Genomic DNA, 20364 nt, shown 5'->3' with positions numbered 1-20364 from the left:
AAGTGGAGATGTGCTGGAGATCTGATGCAGCTTGAGTTTCACCTTGGAAGTGCTGCAATCTGTGCACTAACAGTGCACTAGCTTTCAACCTGGGGTCTGCAGTCTGTGTCTAAGGGTTCATGATCAGTCAGAAGTATGTGAATAACCACACTTACAATTCAGAGGGGGTCCACACATCCAGTTGAAAAATATGTAGGGCTCCACAAATGAGAAAAGGTTGAAAGCCACTGGACTAATACTGTCCCTGGATCCAAGTAGGATATTATATTGGAATACACAGAGAGTTTTACTTCTGTATGTAGTGAAGCAATTGTATTGTGTCCTTTCTGACCTTGACAGTTCAAAAGTTATCAAGTAAGGAATGAAACATGCTTTTCTGCAAGAGCTTTAAGGAATTAAAATCTGTCTATTTTAGTGAACAAAAGATTAAGAAGTGACTTAATTAGTTTGCAAGTATCTATGTGAGTAAAACGAGTCAGATAGTAAAGGGACATTAATATAACAAGCTAGCAAGATCCAGTGGCTGTAGGTTGAAAAACAAAAAATGAGGAACTCAAACCAAGACCATTCTTTAACCTGGTAACTACTAGAAGGCAGTTAGTTGGGCTGGAGCACCACATGAGGAATTTTGGCGAGCTGTTAAGGGTGGGGGCAGCTGTTAAGCCTGTCTGGTCTGCCAGCCTGAAGAGGCAGGGCTGTATCCAGCTCTGCTCTGCTGTAGCTGGGGTTGGGCTATGCAGCATGCAGACTCCTGTCCCCTCCATCCCTGTGTCCCCTTCCCCCCCCCCCCATCGGTGCAGAATGGGGCACAGTGTAGCATGCCAAGTTGCCATCCTGCCTGCTGCACCAGGAGTGCTACTTGGTGTGCTGCATCACACTCTGTCCCATGCCAGCCCAGTGGCTATGGTGCCAGGACTGCATAGCCACAGTGCCAACAGCAAGGTAGGGGAGCTGGTGAAGGAATATGTGTGCTGCCTGGCTCAGCTCCAACTGCAACAAAGTGAAGTGGGGTAGGAGTCTTTTCCCTTCTCAGGGAACTTGATGTTTTTAATCAAGAAAATTTGATTTCAACTTTTTAATCAAGAGAAAATGTGTCTAGTATGTTCTAGATAAAACTAGTTCTTACTGGTGCTCTGCAGAAAGTCAGATTGGTTCATAGAATTGTAGGATTGGAAGGGACCACGAGGGCCCTCTGTTACACCCCCTGACTGTTTTGATTCTTCTTGGTCCTAGAAAAACTAGATTTTACAAATGTAAATTCCCACTTCCAGAAATTGCCTTCTCAGTTACATGGGTTTCTTTGGCTGGCTGTTGTCAAACCCTTTTCTGAATTCCTGCCTAATGCAAACAGATCTTTCATATTTTTTTGCATTTTAATAAGAAGCAGGTAGTAAACATGGAAGTTATTGCTTTATGATGCTTAACTTTTAATTGTATATCTTGTGTTCAAAGCCAAGACTGGCTGGTGCCTATATCGTTTTTACTGTGTCAGTATGCAGATTACACTTGGACTTTTTATTCATGCCGAGTTCTTCTCTGTTGGATATTTCTCACTTTATTATATCATTTTTTTTGAAATTTGGGAGATCCCATCACTAGCTGTATTATCAAAACTTACAAATAGAACTGTTATAGTATAAAGTACGCGATAGAATACATGTCTGATGTGACGTTGCTCTTTGTTTCAGGTGTCCTGAAAAATGGCTGATGATATTGATATTGAAGCAATGCTTGAGGCTCCTTACAAGAAGGTGAGAAAAATGTGCCGATGAGGTCTTGCTATTTTTTTACCTTAATTTAGCATTATTCATGAAACTACTGCTGAACTGTAAACTAACATCCCTGGAGCCCTCATGATTTATCTTATTGGAGATGCATTACATGTAACTTGCAAGTAAATATATACTGTAAATGTAATTATATTGTGCAGTAGTTTCACTTCAGCGTGATGAATAAATGCCCATCTATCTCTCTTTGTAGACTTGCCTAACGATATCTCACCTCTACTCCCATGAATTCACCTTTGATTCCAGTGTGAACTGTCAATCATAAGGTAGTAATTGAGTGACGTATCGCTGTACCGTGGTCCCCTAGGTAAAAAAAATTAAAAAAAAAAAATAGTCCTAAAATTGCCAGCTCCAGTTTGGTATAGCAACAAGGTGAATGCAGTGTTTTGGGAAAACAGCAGGGTTCCAAGAATAACCATTTCACCAGTCCATGGCCAGTAAATCATTAAACTGTCTGCTCAGTGCAAGAGGAGTGTGACTTTTTTATTCAGGACACTGGTGATGGTTAATCTTAGCAGGACAGGTAGATATCAATTGCTGAGTGAATTCTTGGATCCCTGAATAGTTACAGACTTAGCAAGTAAAAGACAGTATCACAGTCTGCAGTGTCATTCAGTAAATTTCTGTTGCATTCTTCTGTCCTAGTTGTTCAATTAGGAATTGCCAATTTTGACCCAAAATTCTGCTAAACTTATAAATGGCTAGAATAGTGCTGTACTTAGTTTCTGACTTAAACAGGCAGCAAATGTATACTGTCTTTTTTTTCTTTTTTCTTTTTTTGTTTTTTTTTACCAAACGGTGGTAAAAGTGTTAACATTATGCATGCATTAGCACTGGTTTCACAAGAAATGTGTATGAAGTTTAAATAGTTGTATTCATGGCGTAACTTGTGTGATTAAACTGTAAATCATACATAATATAAAAATAATACCTACTGTAAATTTTGGAGTATTTATCACAATCATGTGGTAACGATTTTGGATGGCTATTTGTAAGGTTTTTTTTGTTTGTTTGGATTTTTTTTTAATGCTGTATATTTATTTTTATGTAAAATTAGCAGTTATATAAATCTTGGAGAGAAAGTTGTAATATTGTAATGTTAAGATTCTTGTGTCCTAGTTTAACATGGATATTTTCCATGTAAACAGGTATGGAAATAGGGAATGTTTAGGCTGGACTGGTGGATTATTGATGACTTTCTTGGGAGTCGACGTTACTAAAGCAGTGTGAATCCCTGTTTGCTTCAGGGCGAGATGTGTGACAGATGTGGCATCAAGCTCTAACAACCCTCCAACGAAAATGAGCGAAGATCTCGGGAATGGCATCGGTCACAGGAAACCGCTAGTGGCTGGCTGCTAGCTTGGCCACTTGGGGCTTAGGCAGAGATATAGCCTTGGTATTGATCAAAAGGCACAAAATGCATAAATCTGAAACTTCCTCTTACATTTTATAGAAATAATATTTAACCACTTGAATGCTGAACTCTACAAGATAATTAACTACATGTAAGGAAGTACATCAACTTAATATATTTTTAAACAGTTTAATTATTTCTTATAACTGTATGATTTAAATGTAAGCAGCAAAGTGGTTAAACATGCCTACCTAAATTTTTTATAGCTTTCCATATTAATCTATAAACACGTAATTTAGTATTAAAATTTTTGTTTTGTATTTTCTTATTCCTATTCCCATTACCCTTTGACCACTTGCAATGTTTCCGCTTCGTCCTCACGATGTTCTTCTATCAACCCTGCTTAGGATGAGAACAAGTTGAGCAGTGCCAATGGCCATGAAGAACGCAGCAAAAAGTAAGTGGTTTTCTGTTCATTAATACTTGAGTGTATTTAAGAACAGTGACTTAGGTTGCTTTTATTGTTTTTATTTTCTATTATGTATACTGTGTTCCAAGGAAATTAAATGGATGTTTGGGATATACCCCCCATTAATACATAAGCCCATGGCAAGTCGATCGGTTCCAGTTTTACAGAACTGTGTACACAGAACACAGCCTGTAAAAGCAGCAGAATTACCTCTTCGTGAATGGAAACTAAGCCTGTTATGCATTCAAACGTATAGCCTAGTCACGTGTGGGCAACCGCAATGGTACAGGTTGCCCCAGATGAAGCCTTTAGTTTCACTTTCCCATTCATTCTATTGGCAAATATGAAAATTTTTCTTTTTGGAGACGAGTACCTCCATGTTACTGATATTAAAGAAGTAAAAGAACGTTTAGTTTGTTTTCCTAACAGCAGTATAATACAGTTTCTATCTGTTCTCATCTTAGTGAATAGAACTTCTAAAAATGTGTACAAATGATAATCCCAAACAATTAAAAGGAAGTTGAGGGTTAAAAATGACATCGGTCCTCCAGGATTGTTTGTTTATGCTATTTTGGGATTAAGTTTTGAGATTAAGATTAAGTGGTCCCTGGCTTTAAAAAAAAAAAAAAAAAAAAAAGGTTGAATGAAGTCAACTATGACCATTGCTGGGTTAGTTACTAAGATCAATCAAGCATACTTACTCCTTAATTTATTCAAACACCACTAACATATTTCCCTTAGTTAAAAATATAGTTAAAATTAATTAGTTCTATTTTTCCAAAAGCACTCATTAATTTTTATCTCATTCAAGAGGAATTTGTACCCTTTGTTCTGTTTGTGTTAGACTGGGCGCATCTACATAAGATACGTACTGCACAGTAGCGCGGTGCAGCATGGACGGTGCTAATAGAGGTTTACTGACACTACTGCTCAGTAACTAGTTACTGAGCATTTATTTGTATTTGCTAATACAAGTACTAAATTAATTTGCAGTAACAACTTCACACTAGCATCTTGTGTAGATGTGCCCACTGATCAGTAGCTTATGTAGCTCTTGCACCTGAATGACCTACTTTGTTAGGGACTTCTCTTCAGTGAGAGAATCCCTCTTTAAAGTGGCAGGAATGGTGGCTGGGCTTCTTCAAGCAGCTGTATACAATACTGTATTTTCAGAAATCTCTGGGGCCTAAAATACTAGTATTCACAGTGATACTAGTGCACTACTGCCCAGAACAATAGTATGCTCATAGAATCGTAGGGCCTCAAGGGTCATGTGGTCCCAACCCCCTTCATGAATACAGCAATGCTGTTCCTAAATCTTCCCTCTTCAATGCCTGTCTAGCCTCTTGAAAATTTCTAATGAAGGAGAGTATACAACTTCCTGAGGTAGTCCATCCCATGACCTTACTGTTCAAACAGCAAGGAAATTTTGCATGAGATTGAATTTTTTTTTCTGGAGCCTTAAAATCACTTGTTTGTGTTCTGCTCTCTGGCAAGGAAGAACAGTTGTTTTCCTTTTTCTTTTTTTTTTCCCCAGCCCTTCAAATACTTGAGAATTGTTATTGCGTTTTCCCGAGTTAAACATTCTCTCAACTTTTTTTTGTCACCTGCCTTTGGATCTTTTGCAGCTCTTCCCTATCTTTAAGTTGAAACTCAGAACTGCACATAATACTGTAACTGAGGTCTGATCAATGCATAGTAGTTGACTTGTGGAATTCATTACTACAGTAGATGTTGGAGGCAGATAGCATAGCCTGGTTCAGAAAGGGACTAGATAAATTAATAAGTGATAGATCTGTTAATGGCTATTGAATAGAATGGTTGGAGGTATTTGTTTAGAGATGCCAGAGGAAACAAAGTTGGATGCCAGAGAGGGTACTGAGTGAGGAGGGGTTAGATCACTCCAGATATATCCTGTTCAGAACTTTCCCTCTAGCATCTACTTCTGTCACAGGATACTGGGTTTGCTGCAGTATGGTCCTCCTTAAATCCTAGTAGAATGGCACTGTCTCCTTCAGTGTCTTATAAATCTGTTTGTAGCCTATAATTGCATTTGCTTTTTCTGTGACTGCATTCATAATGATGACTCACTAAGTCTGTGATCCACCAAAACCCTCAGATCCTTCTCTGCAACACAACTGCCCATTGTGTTATCTCTTTCTGTGTGTTCTGTTAATTATTTTATTGGCATTGCTTTTTATATTTGTCAGTGTTCAGCTTCATTCTGTTCTCTCTGGCTCAGCTTTTCAGTCTCCTAGTATGCTTTTGAAGTCTTCTATACTCCAGAATATTTTCATCATTCTTCAGTTCGTTATCTTCAGTTTTCATTGGGAAGCTTTTTATTTTGATATCTGGTTCATTAATGAACATGAGAAATAACATTGGATTCAGGACACATCTCTGTAAAACTCCATTAAAACCACCTGCCAGTCTGATGTTTTTGTGTGTGTGTGTGTGTGTATATATGTGTATATATATATATATGTAATACTCTTTGCTTGTTGTTACTGAGCTAGGTATGCACCTTGCTATAATGTAATATAATCTACACATCTTCCATTTTCTTTGGAGAATACCATATGAAACTTCATAAGAAGCTTTTTTTGTTGAAGAAAAAATCAATTTGATTTGGCATAATGTGTTACTAACAGATAGCAATTGCCATGCCCCTTCTCCCCCAAAAGACGTTTACAAACTGACTTTATAAATCACTCCAGTAAATTATGGGAATTTTCCTTTATAAAAAGCTGCAGGTACACTACTATTTTTCAGTTACAAAAAAAGCTAATTTCTTCTACCTTGCAAGCCTGTTTCATATATGTCCTTTCCCCATACTTTCTTCGTAGCTATGTTTATATTCCTAGAATGTCTGCGTATAGAATCCCATGATACACCAGTATGTGGAGTAGATGTTATAATGATTGGTATGCTCAAAAAGTCCTAATACCATAATTTCTCATATGCTGCATGCCACCAAAAAAAGAAGTGTTCTGTGGGGTTTGTTTTGGTGTGTTTTTTTTTAATTCGGAATGAAGAAACTCTTTTCTTGACAGTACTGGTAGGTATGGTATTTTCAAAAGAAAAACACAGGCAACTACAAAGGGAGGTGGGGAGTAGCAAAACAATGTGGCTGCTGTTAACCCTGTAGCTGCAGGACACCGCTGCAGGTGGCTGAGCCAGAATGCCTGACTCTCTCTTCTGTTTTTTCTGGGACTGAGCTGCTTGGGAAGCCAGCAGCACCTGAATAGTCAAGAAATCATAAAATCTTCAGAGTAGGGCTGGAAGGGACCTCAGGAAGAACTCATCCTTCTTTTAATCTTACATAGATGGAGGTTCAACACTTTCTTCCCCCCCGGTAGCCTCTAGCCTTATCATGAATGAGTTTTTCCTAATATCCAACCTAAATTTCACCTGATATGGTTTAAAACCGTTGCCCCTTGCCCTGTTCCCTGAAGGCATAAAAAATTTGTATATTTCCATTCTCTTTATGACCACCTTTCAAGTTTTCAAATCCCCAGTATTTTCTCTTCCAACCTAAATAATCCTAGTTCTCCAGATTTTCCTCATGGGTCATGTTTTGTCTGGTCATTTTGTTGCTTCCTGGGCTCTTTTTAACCTGCTCCCATCTTAATTAAAGTGTGGTGCTGCACAATGGAATGTTCATGCCTGACTGCTGCCTTTGAGTTGACTGGCTCTGTGAATGCAGGGAGACCAGTGGATGTGTTGTACCTTGATTTTTAGCAGAGCTTTTGATAGGGTCTCCCACAGCATTCTCACAGGCAAGCTAAGGAAGTATGAGCTAGATGACTGGACTGTAAGATGGACAGAAAACTGGCTAGAGCATTGGGCTCAGAGGGTAGTGATCAGAGGCTTGATGTCTAGTTGGCAGCTGGTCTCAAGTAGGGTGCCCCAGGAGTCAGTTCTGGGGTTGGTTTTGTTCAGTGTCTTCATCAGCTACCTGGAAGATGGGATGGAGTGCACCCTCAGCAAGTTTGCAGATAACACCAAGGTGGGAGGGAATAGCAGAAAAGCTGGAGGGTAGGGCTAGGATTCAGTGACCTAGACAAATTGGATGATTGGGCCAAAATAAATGTCATCGGTTCATTGAGGACAAAAGCAAAGTTTTGCACTTAAGGCGGAACAATCCCATGCACCAATACAGGCTGGGGTCTGACTGGCTGGGCAGCAGCTCTGCAGAAAAGGACCTGGGGGTTACAGTGGACAATAGGCTGAATATCAGCCAGCAGTGTGCCTTTGTTGCCAAGAAGGCTAAAGGCATACCAGGTTGCACTGGTAGGTATGTTGCCAGTGGGTAAAGGGAAGTGATTACTGACTTCTGTTCAGTGCTGGGGAGGCTACATCTGGAATACTGTGTTCAGTTTTGGGCACCCCACTATAGCAAGGATGTGAACACATTGGAGAAAGTCCAGGAGAGGGCAGCAGAAATGGTTTGGGGGCTAGGGTGCATGATCTACGAGGAGAAACTGAGCAAACTGAGCTTATTTAGTTTAGAGAAGAGACTGAGAGAAGACTTAATAGCAACCTTCAACTACCTGAAGAGGGGTTTTGAAAGAGCATGGAGCTAGTGGTGGCAGATGACAGAACAAGTAGCAACGATTTCAAGTTGCAGTAAGGGAAATTCAGATTTGATTTTTAGGAAGAATTTTCTCATTAGAAGGATAGTAAAACACTAGAACAAGTTACCCTGTGAGGCAGTAGAAGCTCCATCCTTGGAGGTTTTCAAAACCTGGCTAGATAAAGCTTTGGCTGAGATGTTCTAGTTGGGGGTGGTTCTGCTTTAAGCAAGGGGTTGGACTAAATGACCTCCTGAGGTTCCTTCCAACCCTAGCTTTCTATGATTCAACTTGTAAAAGGCAATGTGGTAGAAGTACTTTATAGCTACTTCAAAAGGGAGGAAGATTTATCTTTCAGACTAGGAATTGGGAGTTTATGCTCTAGTTCAGGGGTGTTCAGCCTGCGTACTGCAAGTGGCACGAGCAACCTTTCTGTGTGTAATGTTGCAGGTTTGGGAGGGAACAGTGATGAATGGGGCAGAAAGCAGAGCAGGAGATGGGGCAGGTGGCATTTACAGAGGGTGAGTCTTACCTTTGTGACACATCTGCCAAGAAAGTTGGGCCCCCACTGCTTTAGTCTTTTCATCTTCTAGTGATACAAATGAGCTACCTTGATGTAAACCTAAGGGTGGTGGGTAATAGGTTGAAGTTGCAACAATTTTGCCTCACTGTATTAGTACAGGAAGATGCAAGTGGAATGTTTACATTTGTGCAGTTGCTGATCAAACTCATATTTTCATAACTGCATGGGGTAAGGCCTAGTTTAGTGATGCTTGTCTTATTGTTAGAAAAACATTTCACAGTAAGCAAAACAGGGAAAGGTAGAAAGAGGTTGCTATGCAATTAAACTGAGATTACAAGCATAGGAGTAGCCCCAAAACCAAGTAGATGAATAGCTTGCCTTAGCGTTCAGTATGATAAATGTAGAACTTGGGCAAAAGCTGGTGGATGGCAATATGGATGCAGAAATTACAACATCTAAGAGGGAAGTGCAAACTCTTTGTATTCATTGTGCTCAAATCAGAAAGCAGTGGAAGGGGAGTCTCCTTATCCATCCTAGGTTGCTGTAAAAATTGTTAAATGCAACTTCAAGTCTAGTGTTAAGGGAGACTATATTACTCAAGAATAGCAATTAAGTGTAAACATTTAGAAAGGGGGGTGATACTGACAAGAATAGATAACAGTATGTCTAGTTAGTAGAAAGACATGGACATGTTAATAAAGTTGTATAAAAAGCAACATGGGTTTGCCAAATATAACTTGGACAATATAACTCAATACTTTTCTTTAGTAGGTGACTTATTATTAGAGAGAGGAAAGATTTGATACGTTATTCTCTGAACTTTCATGAATATTTAATAGGGTGCCACATAAAGTTGTTAATCTAGAAAAGTTAGGGGATAATGATAAGTGGAGGTGATCAAACCTGTTAGTAGATGAATTTGCTGCTTATGTCTTTGCTGGGTAAGCTGGCTGCCTTCTGACCAGTTCACATAGCAGGACGTAGTCAACGTGGCTGTTCAGACATTCAGTAACATAGAAATAGGATCTAAGGCTGTGCCTTTGCTAACAATCTGATGGAATTTTTTCCCCTCTTCTGTCTTGTGATGTAACAGGAAACAGGCAAAGAGTGTTGTGTTTTCAAATGTGCAGAATATACCAAAAGCTCTTTAACATGATACAACAACAATATTCTGATTTTTAGCAAGGAAAGTTTTTAAAAAATTGTAGGCTGTACTGAAGGAGTTTTTGCTTTTTCTATTGCGCAGCCAGGCACTAAAAGAAATTTAAAAATGTATGGTAATCTTAATGTTGGAATGCTCTTGTCTGTCTGTAGTTAGTTTACAACAATACCTTCTCTTAGAAAAGGATGTGGTTAATGTGTTCCTGGCTGTGGAGTTCAAACAACTTTCTAAGAATCATGTATCTGAATAGTATCTGAAAATGAGTCGGCACTTTTCTGTTTGAGCAGTGTTGCAGAAGTGAAACAGTCTCTCTACCTTGTTTTCCTAACTTTTCAAAGTAAAAAAGAAAAAAACTGTCTCTATGCTCAAACCTAGGTTTCTTTAATGAATTTTGAAAATACAGTTGTCTCCTTGAAATTTCTGAAATCTTAACGATAACGTTTTACATTGAATTTACTAGTTAACATTTTATCCCATAGGTTTTCAGCCCCACTACCATACTTAAGAACATAAGTGCCATACTGAGTCAGATGTGGATCATCTGTCCTAGAGTCCTGTCTCTGACAGTGGCAAAACTTGATGCTTTAAGCTAGGAAGAGAAATTTATATATAAACCAGTATAAGTGATTGGAAACCGGTTCATATCTTTAATACAATAGGAGTTCAATGCACATAAACTGCTTTCAAAATGGCTGAAAACAGTTTAAGGTAAATCTGGATGAATGTAGTATCAGACTTAACTGATTTAGGTTAAATTAGTTTATTGAACTTCTGTCCCAGATCCCCTCCAGATTCAAGTTAATTCACATTCCCCCAGCATCCTGGATGCTGTGCACTTCCCCACACAAACCACCCCTTGCATGGTGGGCAGGCTAGCCTTGGTCGAAGCTGTCTGCTCCCAGTGAGTAGGGAGGTGTGCTCTAGTGCCCTCCAGCTTCTGGCCTGGCCTGCTGCAGGCACGTGGCTGTCAGTCGAAAGTGAAAGCCTGTTCACTTGCTTATCAATTCAATCTTTACAGCTTAGATTAACCTGTGAATCAAGTCACCCTCTGGCTTTTTGACTATCTGTACTTAGCCTTAGAGCATTGAACTGGATACATCTAGAGTGATCTGTCCCTCCCTGGCATCCACACAGGTTGGTATATAGATGCCTGAGGAAACATCTCCAACCATTTCATCTGTACTTGACTACTTAGTATTCTAAGAATTACAAGGCCTAGTCAGATAGATGTGTAACTTAACCTGGGAGCTCTCAAAATCCTGTTTATGCTCAGATTTTACTAGATTCATAACTGATCCATTTTTTAATAAGTCATTAACATTTTTGCATATAGGAAGTATTACTGCTGCAATCTGATGTCACAGGCACTAATCTAGCAATAAAATTAACATTGTGCGAAAACAGTCTAATGAGCTGAGGAAAGCTATAATATATAATTGCAAAATCAATGTTGAGGTGTCCTTACATTTGTAACGCGAGTTGCCTTTTTCAGGCGGAAAAAGAGCAAGAGTCGGAGTCGTAGTCATGACAGGAAGAGGAGCAGAAGTAAGGAACGCAAACGAAGTCGTGATCGTGACAGGAAAAAAAGCAGAAGTCGGGAACGGAAGCGCAGCCGAAGCAAAGAACGCAGACGTAGCCGTTCTAGAAGCAGAGATCGCAGATTTAGAGGCCGCTATAGGAGCCCATAGTAAGTTGTTTAATGGGTAAATTGAGTGTGGTTTTTTAAATTGACATTGTGCTAAGTAAGTCTTTGGAAAAAAATGTTCAAAGCTGTGCTATGTAGAGGAAAAGTAAACATTTCTATTGCTTCCTGTTTTAAATTTGCTTTTTATCCTTAAATACATGCAAATTAGCTATGCCAGTTAAACTGATGAGTAAAAATTGTGGATGGGTTTGCAACAGGTATCAAGTATAGTCCCAGAAGTTTGCTGGCATAGATAATGCTGGTGCACAGAGCAGGCAGTAAACAAATGTTTTCAGCTGAACATTAAAGAGAAGATACATCGTATGAAGTCTTTAACTACTTGTTGTGTGAAAAGGCTTGTTACAAGGAATGGAGCACAGTTATTTCAGAAATGCCCTTAATCATGACTTGAGGTTTTTTTGCGGGGGTTGGGAGTAGCTGAGCTTTTACACCCTGGCCACTCCTCTTTGAACAGTATCATTGTTGCTGCTTGTGAGCCAGGTATAACTAATGATAAATAAGAACATTTGTAGTTAGTGAGTAGTTGTTTATTTGAAAGAGTTTGGCTCAGTTGTGTTAATTTAACAATAAAACCTCAAATTCTCCCAACTGTAACACACATTCTAACATGGAGGATTACTGGAATCACCAAAAGAGGAGCTTTTCTGTACTTGTCAAACTGATTCCTGAAGTAGGGGTTATGTTGTAGCCTCTGGGCTCCTGCCGAGCTACTGCTGTTCCCCTCAAGGTTCCAGCTGTAAAAGTGGTTGGAGTCTCTGAGCTCTCCTTCCAGCTCCTGCTGTCTGCACCCACCGCACAGGAGCAGGGCAGTGCGATGTGGGGAGCAGAGGGTGAGCCCTGATGTAATAGAATACTGAATCAGTAAGCATTGGCCTGGCAAAACACTTTCTCCTGCTGTGTATTGTACTTTTAACAAGCTGTTTTCTTTAGTGCTTGTCCATATACACATGCCACTGCCCCTCTTGCACCCAAACTTAGACTTTTACAGTTAGAACTATTTCTCTAGTATACATGTACCTTGCTTCTCCCTTGTTCTGCACAAACAACATACGAGACAGTGCATGTTTCCAGCTCCCCAGTTCCTCTGTTGCCTTTCTCTTAAGATACAGCATCTTTTTTTCTTGTACAGACTAGCGTTTAGCCTTAGAAGCACATTTTAAAGTAATGTTCTCATTAGCTTTTGGTTTCCTTATACTTGTGGCAAAGGAGGACAGTGCAAGTTGCACCTGTCGTTTGATTTTTCAGCAACAGTGAATCTCTCGCATCAGTTTCAATCTCAGCATTTCAGCATGGCTTTCTCCAGACATGACCTTCATCATATAGGGCCATGACTGCAACTGGTGGACATGCCAAGTGTATCTGTTGCTTTGTGGAATTGCATGTCACTGAGAAGTGTATTATTGCAACCTTCACTTCTGGACTAGGAAGAACCATGGTGCCAGGACCAGCATGAGGGGCAGATCCATGTTCAGTGTTTCTTTGAGGAAGCACTCTGTGCCCTGTCATCTCTGAGATTTTTGTGGTCTCTGACTTTAGCAGTGAGCCCTGACTTCAGGGAGTGAATTTTGGCAGTGGAAGCATGAAGTCAACTGTGTTAGAAGCACTCTGCAGCTCTGAAATGTGGGACAGTTCAGTAGCCTATCTCTGTCTTATCCCACCCTGTGCCACGGTCCCAGTTCAATTCATGGACTGTCACAGTTGTCCACACTGGTCCCTGTACAGGAAGACTCCAGCATTCTCTCAGCACCTCCACTTGATCTTCTGTCTCCAGATTCCTTTCACAGATCTGTGACAACTCCAACCTGCTGTTCTCCTATATCAGTGGATGAGGCAGCAGGTTATTCTACAGCCTCTTAATAAGATGATTTGTGGGGATTTATGGGTAGGTCACAGCCTCCAGATCTCCTTGAAGGAATTTAATGTGCCTATGCCGTGACTAGCAACTGTTTTACACTGCATTTTCCATCAAGTTGACCTGTCCTTATTTTGTGAGACCATTATGGATCTAGCAGAAGTAAAAACTTGGACTTGCTTGGCAGGAAAATATAAAATATACTCTTATTCACCTTTATTTTCAGGTTACAGATTAGCTTTCTCTCTCCTATAGTATGAGTAAGATTTCCTCTCTTCTGCCCTCCCACCCACCTCGTAGTCTATTTAAAGGTAAGTATCTTTCATAGAGAAGCTACCCTCTGCTTCCTGGGAGGCCCTTGGGGAAAGGATCACAGAGCCAACCATTGGAAGAGCTTTCTTATAGAGACCTACCAAATCTGCAATTATGTAGTTTTAACAGAGTGGGAAGCCCAGGCATCCTGGAGCACAGAGAAGGGCTGGGCATTGGCTGTGAGGCCCTGCAAGTCCCACTCCTCCCCAGAGATTTACAGATAGTCATCTGTCAATGGGGAGGGGCTTCTGTGGGGGCTGCTGTGCTGCTCTGCACTGCAAAATGGTGCTGCACACTGCTGGGACAGCAAAAAAAAAACAACTAAGGCATCTTTTGTGATTTTAGGTAGATCCCTATTTATAGATCAGTGGTCTTCAAACTTTTTAAATAGGAGATCACCTTTTGGCATTTAAAAGCAAAATAAGATTTACTATGTGTTGCTGCCACCCCCCGGTCAGCAGGTCTGTGGGGAGGGAAGTGGGGGCAGATCAAGGCAGAGGGAGAAAAAAATATTTGTGGGGCACGCCTCCCCAGCAGGTAAGTCCCACCTGGCCAGGTGGCCACTCAACTTACCCCTCCCTGCTCCTGTCTCTGTGGCTCTGCCCGTAATACAGTGGCCTCCATCTAGCCCCTGCTCCTTCTGTCCCCCACGAACTGACTTGCTGGGCTGTAGTGCATGCATGCAGGCACTTAGCCCCCCATCCCAGTTTTGGGATTCTAGATACTATTTCTCCACACTCAAGTGATAATTAGGCCAATATCAGACAGGCCTGAGCCTGTTTATACAATGAACTCTAATGGGTGTTAAGCATGGACACAGCTAGCTGTGCCTACTGCCAACCCTTTGCCTACTGCCAACCTTTTGCCCTGTGATAGGTGGTGCCACTTCTAGTGGTGGGAGCCATACAGAAGTTCTTCATCACTGAGGATAATGATCTTACAATGGTTATTTCTTGATTTCCGAAATAAGGGGGATGGCAACCTATTTTGGACTTAAGAAAGCATGATGCTATAAACCTTAGTGTCAAAATAGCAGTACCATAATCCCCTGTAATTGGGGAACAGGCTTGCATTTTGGCTTCCATGATTTTTTTTTTTTTGATTACCATTTTGCCTTTCTTCAGGAAATACTTGTGGCTCATATTTGGACATGTTTTATACACGATTCTACCTTTTTGTCTCTTACGGGTATGGTAGCAATGTCCTAGATAGAACAACAGCATCTCCCTACTTAAATAACAAGCATGCAAAGGGCCCCTCTTTGCTGCAGGAAGGTGAAAGACGCAGTCAGCCTCAACTGATGCACTGTCATATTGTATACCTTTTGGCATTACATCATGTGGGACTTCATAACATCTGTGTGAACACTTTCTGCAGGCATGTCTCCCTGAGGTACAAGAGGGACATCAAGTGCTTTTTTGTGTGATATGTCCTCTTGGACTAGTGTCATGTAGTGGGAAACTTCTTCCTCCATCAGAGCCTTAGAGGCCTCAGCCAAGACTCCTAGTCCAATTGCCTGACTTTTTCTGTGGACAAGAAAACTGTTGTATACTTTAATGATTACTCTGATTCCCAGGACGACCTGCAGGCTCAGGCAAAAACTGTACAATTCATCCTATTAACTCCAGCTTGGCCAAGGCAGTTTTTGATTCCATAACTAAGCATATTGTTGTGAGGTACTGTGACTTCACATTACTCCTGTTTCCACTCTTCAGGACTCAGACCAGAACACCCACCATATCTGTGTGGATGGTGGGTGGCTTCAAGCAGTAAAATAAAAATGCTCTTCTTTTGTTAGAGATTCAAAGTAGCCCCAGCTGTGCTTGCAGATATATGGATAAATGAACTAGGTTTCTGGCTTGGAATCATAATGTCCCCTTTCAGGCTTCTATCCCAGCCATTTCAGCCTGATTTGTAGAGCTGAAGTATAGTGAGCCATCGTAGCAAATAGGGACATCCTAACAGAATCATTTTCGTCCATCAGCTGCCTTTTGGAATGCTAGTCTATCTTCTCTGCAATGCTGAAGTTCAAGAAGGGCCAGAGTAAGGTGTGCTGCCAAGGAGCAATTTAATCTCCCTGTAGGACCTGAATCTAGACTCTTCAAGGCCTGAAAACTGCCATTGAAGCCAGTGACAACCTGCATAGTGCCTCTGAAATGAATCTTCTTTTGTCAGCATTTGATAGGGAGGATAAAGGAAATCAAAATTCTCCTGGAAGGTTCCTGTTTAAACTGTATTCTTCCAAACAAACAAAGCTTTCTTTAAGACCAATCCTTAGCTTTAAGGTAATAATGGAATTCCATCTTCTAGCTTTCTTCCCAAAGCTTTGTTCCTTCAGGGCAGATGCATCATTGCACACACTGGACATTAAAAGGGCTCTTTCCTACCAAGACTCAGCCTTTCATAAGAGCTCCATGCCTGTTTGTACCTTGCATTTTTAATGCTATGGCTAAAAGAATCTCTGCCTAGAGACTGTGTGGATCTAGACTGCATCAGCCAACAAATAAGTAGCCTCCCTCCAGAATGTCTCCATCCAAGCATCTCTTGAACTGTACTTCGACTTCCACTCATACCTTCACTAAGCACTGTGCTAGCACTGAAGCTCCTGGATTAGATCCTGCATTTGGGAAAATTAGTTATTAAACTCCCAAGACCTGCCTCCAGGTGAACTGGGCATTACTTTGGAATTGCCTACAGTGGAACGTGCATATGGACAAGTACTCAGAGGAGAAAGGAGTGAGTTTCCAGAGTAAGTGGAGTTGTAGTAATGTTGTCCATATGCACAATCCTTATCTTGCTTTCCATCTTGCTCTTTCTCAGAATCCTATGCGTCCTGGGATATTCTGGCTCGGAAGGAACTGAAGAGGAAGTGGGCACTTTCTTTTTTTTTTTTTTTAATTTTTATTTATTTATTTATTTTGTAAATTTTATTTTATTTTTTTCTTTTTCTTTCTTGTTCCTCCCCCCTGCCCCTCCCCCCCCCCAGGCTTTTCGTACAGAGCACAAGGAGGAGTAGCACTGTGTAGGTACTACTAAGGGGGAAAGAAAATCTTAGTTTGGGTGCATGAGGCACATGTACATCTACAATGCGATGTGCAAATTGACAGTAAGTTTTGATGAGCTCCTTTACTGTAAGTAACTTCTCTTTCTTTTGCCTGTAATCTAGTTCTGGTCCAAAATTCAACAGTGCAATCAGAGGGAAGATTGGTCTGCCTCACAGCATCAAATTAAGGTTTCTGATTTTATTTTTTTTTCCTTCTACCTTTGCATAATTAATAAGGTTTGCTACAAACTGGGCTGGTATGTTGTATGTTTTCTGATTATGTTGTCAAACTTGTTATCTTTACAGCAGACGGCGCTCCAGAAGCAAAAGTCCATTCAGAAAAGACAAGAGCCCTGTCAGGTAGCTCTTTTTTCACCTTTTTTTGGCCATTGTATTATAATTTAAAGTGTGTTAGTGATCTCCTACTAGAATGGGAGATGCAACTAAATCTGAATCTTCAGTTTGCCAGTTTCTAAAAACTGCACGTCAGTACTGCTTAGAATGGAAGGAGAGTATTTGAAAAATCCTCTATGCTTTGAGGTGATAGAATATCCATAAAATTGACAAGTAGGCTGTAAATGTAAATTTTGCACTACCCTTGTTGCAGAATTATTAAATATGAAAAGCAAATATTCTTCCTCAAACTGTCAGTGACCTTGTGTCAGAAACCAAGTAGCTAAAATCAAACTTCCGTTGTTTCAGAGAGCCAATTGATAATCTAACCCCCGAAGAGAGAGATGCTCGAACAGTATTCTGTATGCAGCTAGCTGCAAGAATTCGGCCAAGAGACTTGGAAGAATTTTTCTCTACTGTAGGAAAGGTAAGCGAGCACTGGACAAGAGTGCTTTAAGTGAACTTGAATCTTTGGGGGCTCTTACAGAGCATCCTCTAGCACTAAAGTTATCTCCAAAAATTGAGGTGCTGTTAGGGCTCTTTGACTTGGAAATCTGTTAATTAAGGAATCAGCTAAACTTGGTGTCAGAGCTGACAGGATCAAATGCTAAACACTGGAGGGGGGGTTCTTTTTATATTTGTATGATGCCTCTTGCAATGGGGTGCAGTTCTCCTTGTGATAACTAATTTAAGTAACTAATTCTTGTGAATGATTGTGCTTCTTAAAATACTATTTCGAATTAGGTCTCTTGGAATAAGTATTTTTGTAGGTGAATTTTTAGAAAACTCCATCTGTTACCTTCTGTTTTGTGTCAGATTTGTGATAGTCAAGTTGCCTTTATGAAGCTAAATTCTTATTTGTTATAGAAGCAAGGTTTTTTTGGGTGATTATCTTGCTTCCTGAAGAAAGGCGCTCTTACTCTTTTGGGAGGTCACCCCACTAAAAACCCTTGCTACTTGCATATTTCCTGGACTGACAGCTATACAGAACCACTCCCACTGTTACTTGTAAGCTAGTTTCAGTGAAACTGTTTCTAAACAAGTCAATGGTCCAGAGGGCTAGGATGCCATAGTAACTGCATGCAAATATTTTTGTTTAGAAAAACTTTTCATTCTTTCATTTTTATAGGTTCGTGATGTGCGAATGATTTCTGATAGAAATTCCAGACGTTCTAAGGGAATTGCTTATGTAGAATTTGTTGATGTTAGTTCAGTGCCCCTGGCAATAGGACTAACTGGACAGAGAGTCCTGGGGGTACCAATCATAGTACAAGCATCACAGGTAAGCTATGCTTGGTTGTGTGTTAACTGTGACTTATGCACTCTCTTATACTGTAGCCCAGATGCTTGACCAAGAGGTGCCAATAAGTATTGTTGCAGTCAGGTTAATTTCAGTAAGGCTCTACTTCATTTACAAAGGTATTGTTTGTATATCAAAATAAATTATTTTATATCAGTGTTGTAGTAATACTTCTGTGTGAAGTAGCAGTTCGAATGAGGCCAGAAAATTCAGAGGTTGGGAGGGGATCAAAAGTGCATTCTCTTTTCACCTTTGATTACAATTGGTATTTTCATTTAGTACTTAAGACCTAAGCAAACCATGCACTAATCCATATTAGTGAAGCATGAACAACTAATAAATTAGGGGTAAAACTGCATGTTCAACTACTGGCATTTTTTTAATTTACAATCAAGAATTGTTTTTTGTTTTTTAAATGCCTGGAGTTGTACACTTCAGTGGAAGATTCCTACTTATACAGTTAATGGCTAGCTCTGGCACTTCAGATTGCTAATAAGTCACTGAAATGTGATGCCAGATTCCTTTTGTTGATTTGCAATTAACAGGTGTGTCTTCCCACACACATTGGGCTTCACTTAGGAAGCAAAATTACAGTTAAATGTGTAGGCATATGCAGAATAAGTCTGGATTTTAGGAGGCAGAATCAGTTTGGACTGGAGAAAAATTGGGCTTAAAACGTATAATTTCTGTATATGTTCATCAAATCAAAATTGCGATTTTTATTGATAGATGAGGTTCTTTGGGTGAATCTGATATTTTTTTTATTAGACCAACTTAAATAGTTGGAAAACAACTTTTAAGCAAGCTTTCGGGTTCAAAAACCCTTTGTCAGGCTGTGGAAGTGTCAGCAGTTGGTGTGTGCTCTTCCTGGATGGAATGAAAAGTAAAGCAGCTGGAGGCTGGGTTGGTGTGCATACAAGATGGGCAGTCAATGCAGATGTAGATTGAGGAGTCAGTGGGTGAGAGACAGGCTGGGTACAGGGGGATAGAAGGAGGGTGAATAGTGGAGAGGTACCTGGGGAGTCAGATGTCAGGCAGGTTATAACATGTCATAAATCCAATATCTATGTTTAGTCCATGATTTTTAGTATCCAGGAGGTTGAAGTGAAGTTTATCGGTTCATCTCTGGGAAGTGTTTTGTTTCTTAGCTATAAAATTAATTTACCTTTTTAGAGTCTAACTTTTATAGCTGGTTGGAACTTTTTATGACGTCATAGCTGCTTTGCACGAGTAGCAGGTCTTAATGTAATTGCCCAGTTAACCAAGTAATTGTGAAATACCTGTAACATGAGGGGGCCTCAGAGTCAATAACTTTCACCAGGAAAATCTGGCACTTCTAACAAAGAAATAGTGTGAAAATTTCAGAACACTGTCACCAGTTAGAAAAGAAAGTCAGGTCTTGTTTTGTTTTAGGTTGGAGAAAGATTTTCTTCTTTTGTACTCATTACATTTCAGTCATTTGAGCTTCAGGCTGCCTGAAACTTTTGTCTTTTTCCAAAGAGCCAATTTCTAGCAAAATTCAGGACGGTTGGAAAGGTATATAGAATTGTTTACATAATATACAGAAGTAATCACTTGCCAATAAAAGATCCAGGGCAAGAAGATGACAGCCTTTAGTACAAGGCAAAATGGAGAAGATGAGGAAACCATTAAAGTTTTCAGAGGGAGCATGGAATTGTTGTTTGTACAGAAGTACAGTTGTTTATCTTTTATGAATGTCGTCTTTTGCATATAACAAGTAAAGTGCGTTTTAGTTGCTAAAAGACAATCGGGAATCTTCAGCTCATTTGAGGTTGAAGATTTTTAGAAGAACTTTGGCACTTCAAAGCTAGGAAGTTAATCCACATACAAACTTACTGTTTGAGCTTTGGAACTTACTAAAAATAAGTT

At 40.1% G+C, this 20364-nt stretch overlaps 1 protein-coding gene across 2 annotated transcripts in view; it reads left to right on the top strand.

The window, feature by feature from the left end:
- The window catches only part of RBM39 (RNA binding motif protein 39), a 47992-nt gene that overhangs the window by 2034 nt on the left and 25594 nt on the right, over nt 1–20364 (top strand). For both annotated transcript variants that reach the window (XM_090020981.1, XM_090020982.1), the window contains exons 2-8: nt 1689–1751; nt 3549–3598; nt 11362–11556; nt 16905–16970; nt 17088–17141; nt 17484–17601; nt 18304–18456. In XM_090020981.1, coding sequence (XP_089877107.1) covers nt 1701–1751; nt 3549–3598; nt 11362–11556; nt 16905–16970; nt 17088–17141; nt 17484–17601; nt 18304–18456 — 687 coding nt within the window. In that variant the 5' untranslated portion in view covers nt 1689–1700. The remainder of the gene's footprint in view (nt 1–1688; nt 1752–3548; nt 3599–11361; nt 11557–16904; nt 16971–17087; nt 17142–17483; nt 17602–18303; nt 18457–20364) is intronic.

Source organism: Crocodylus siamensis, chromosome 10 (genome assembly GCF_052110815.1).
Source record: "Crocodylus siamensis isolate JL-2025a chromosome 10, ASM5211081v1, whole genome shotgun sequence".
NCBI lineage: Eukaryota > Metazoa > Chordata > Crocodylia > Crocodylidae > Crocodylus > Crocodylus siamensis.
The sequence above is the reverse complement of the archived record's forward strand: the minus strand, read 5'-3'. Positions and strand labels throughout refer to the sequence as shown.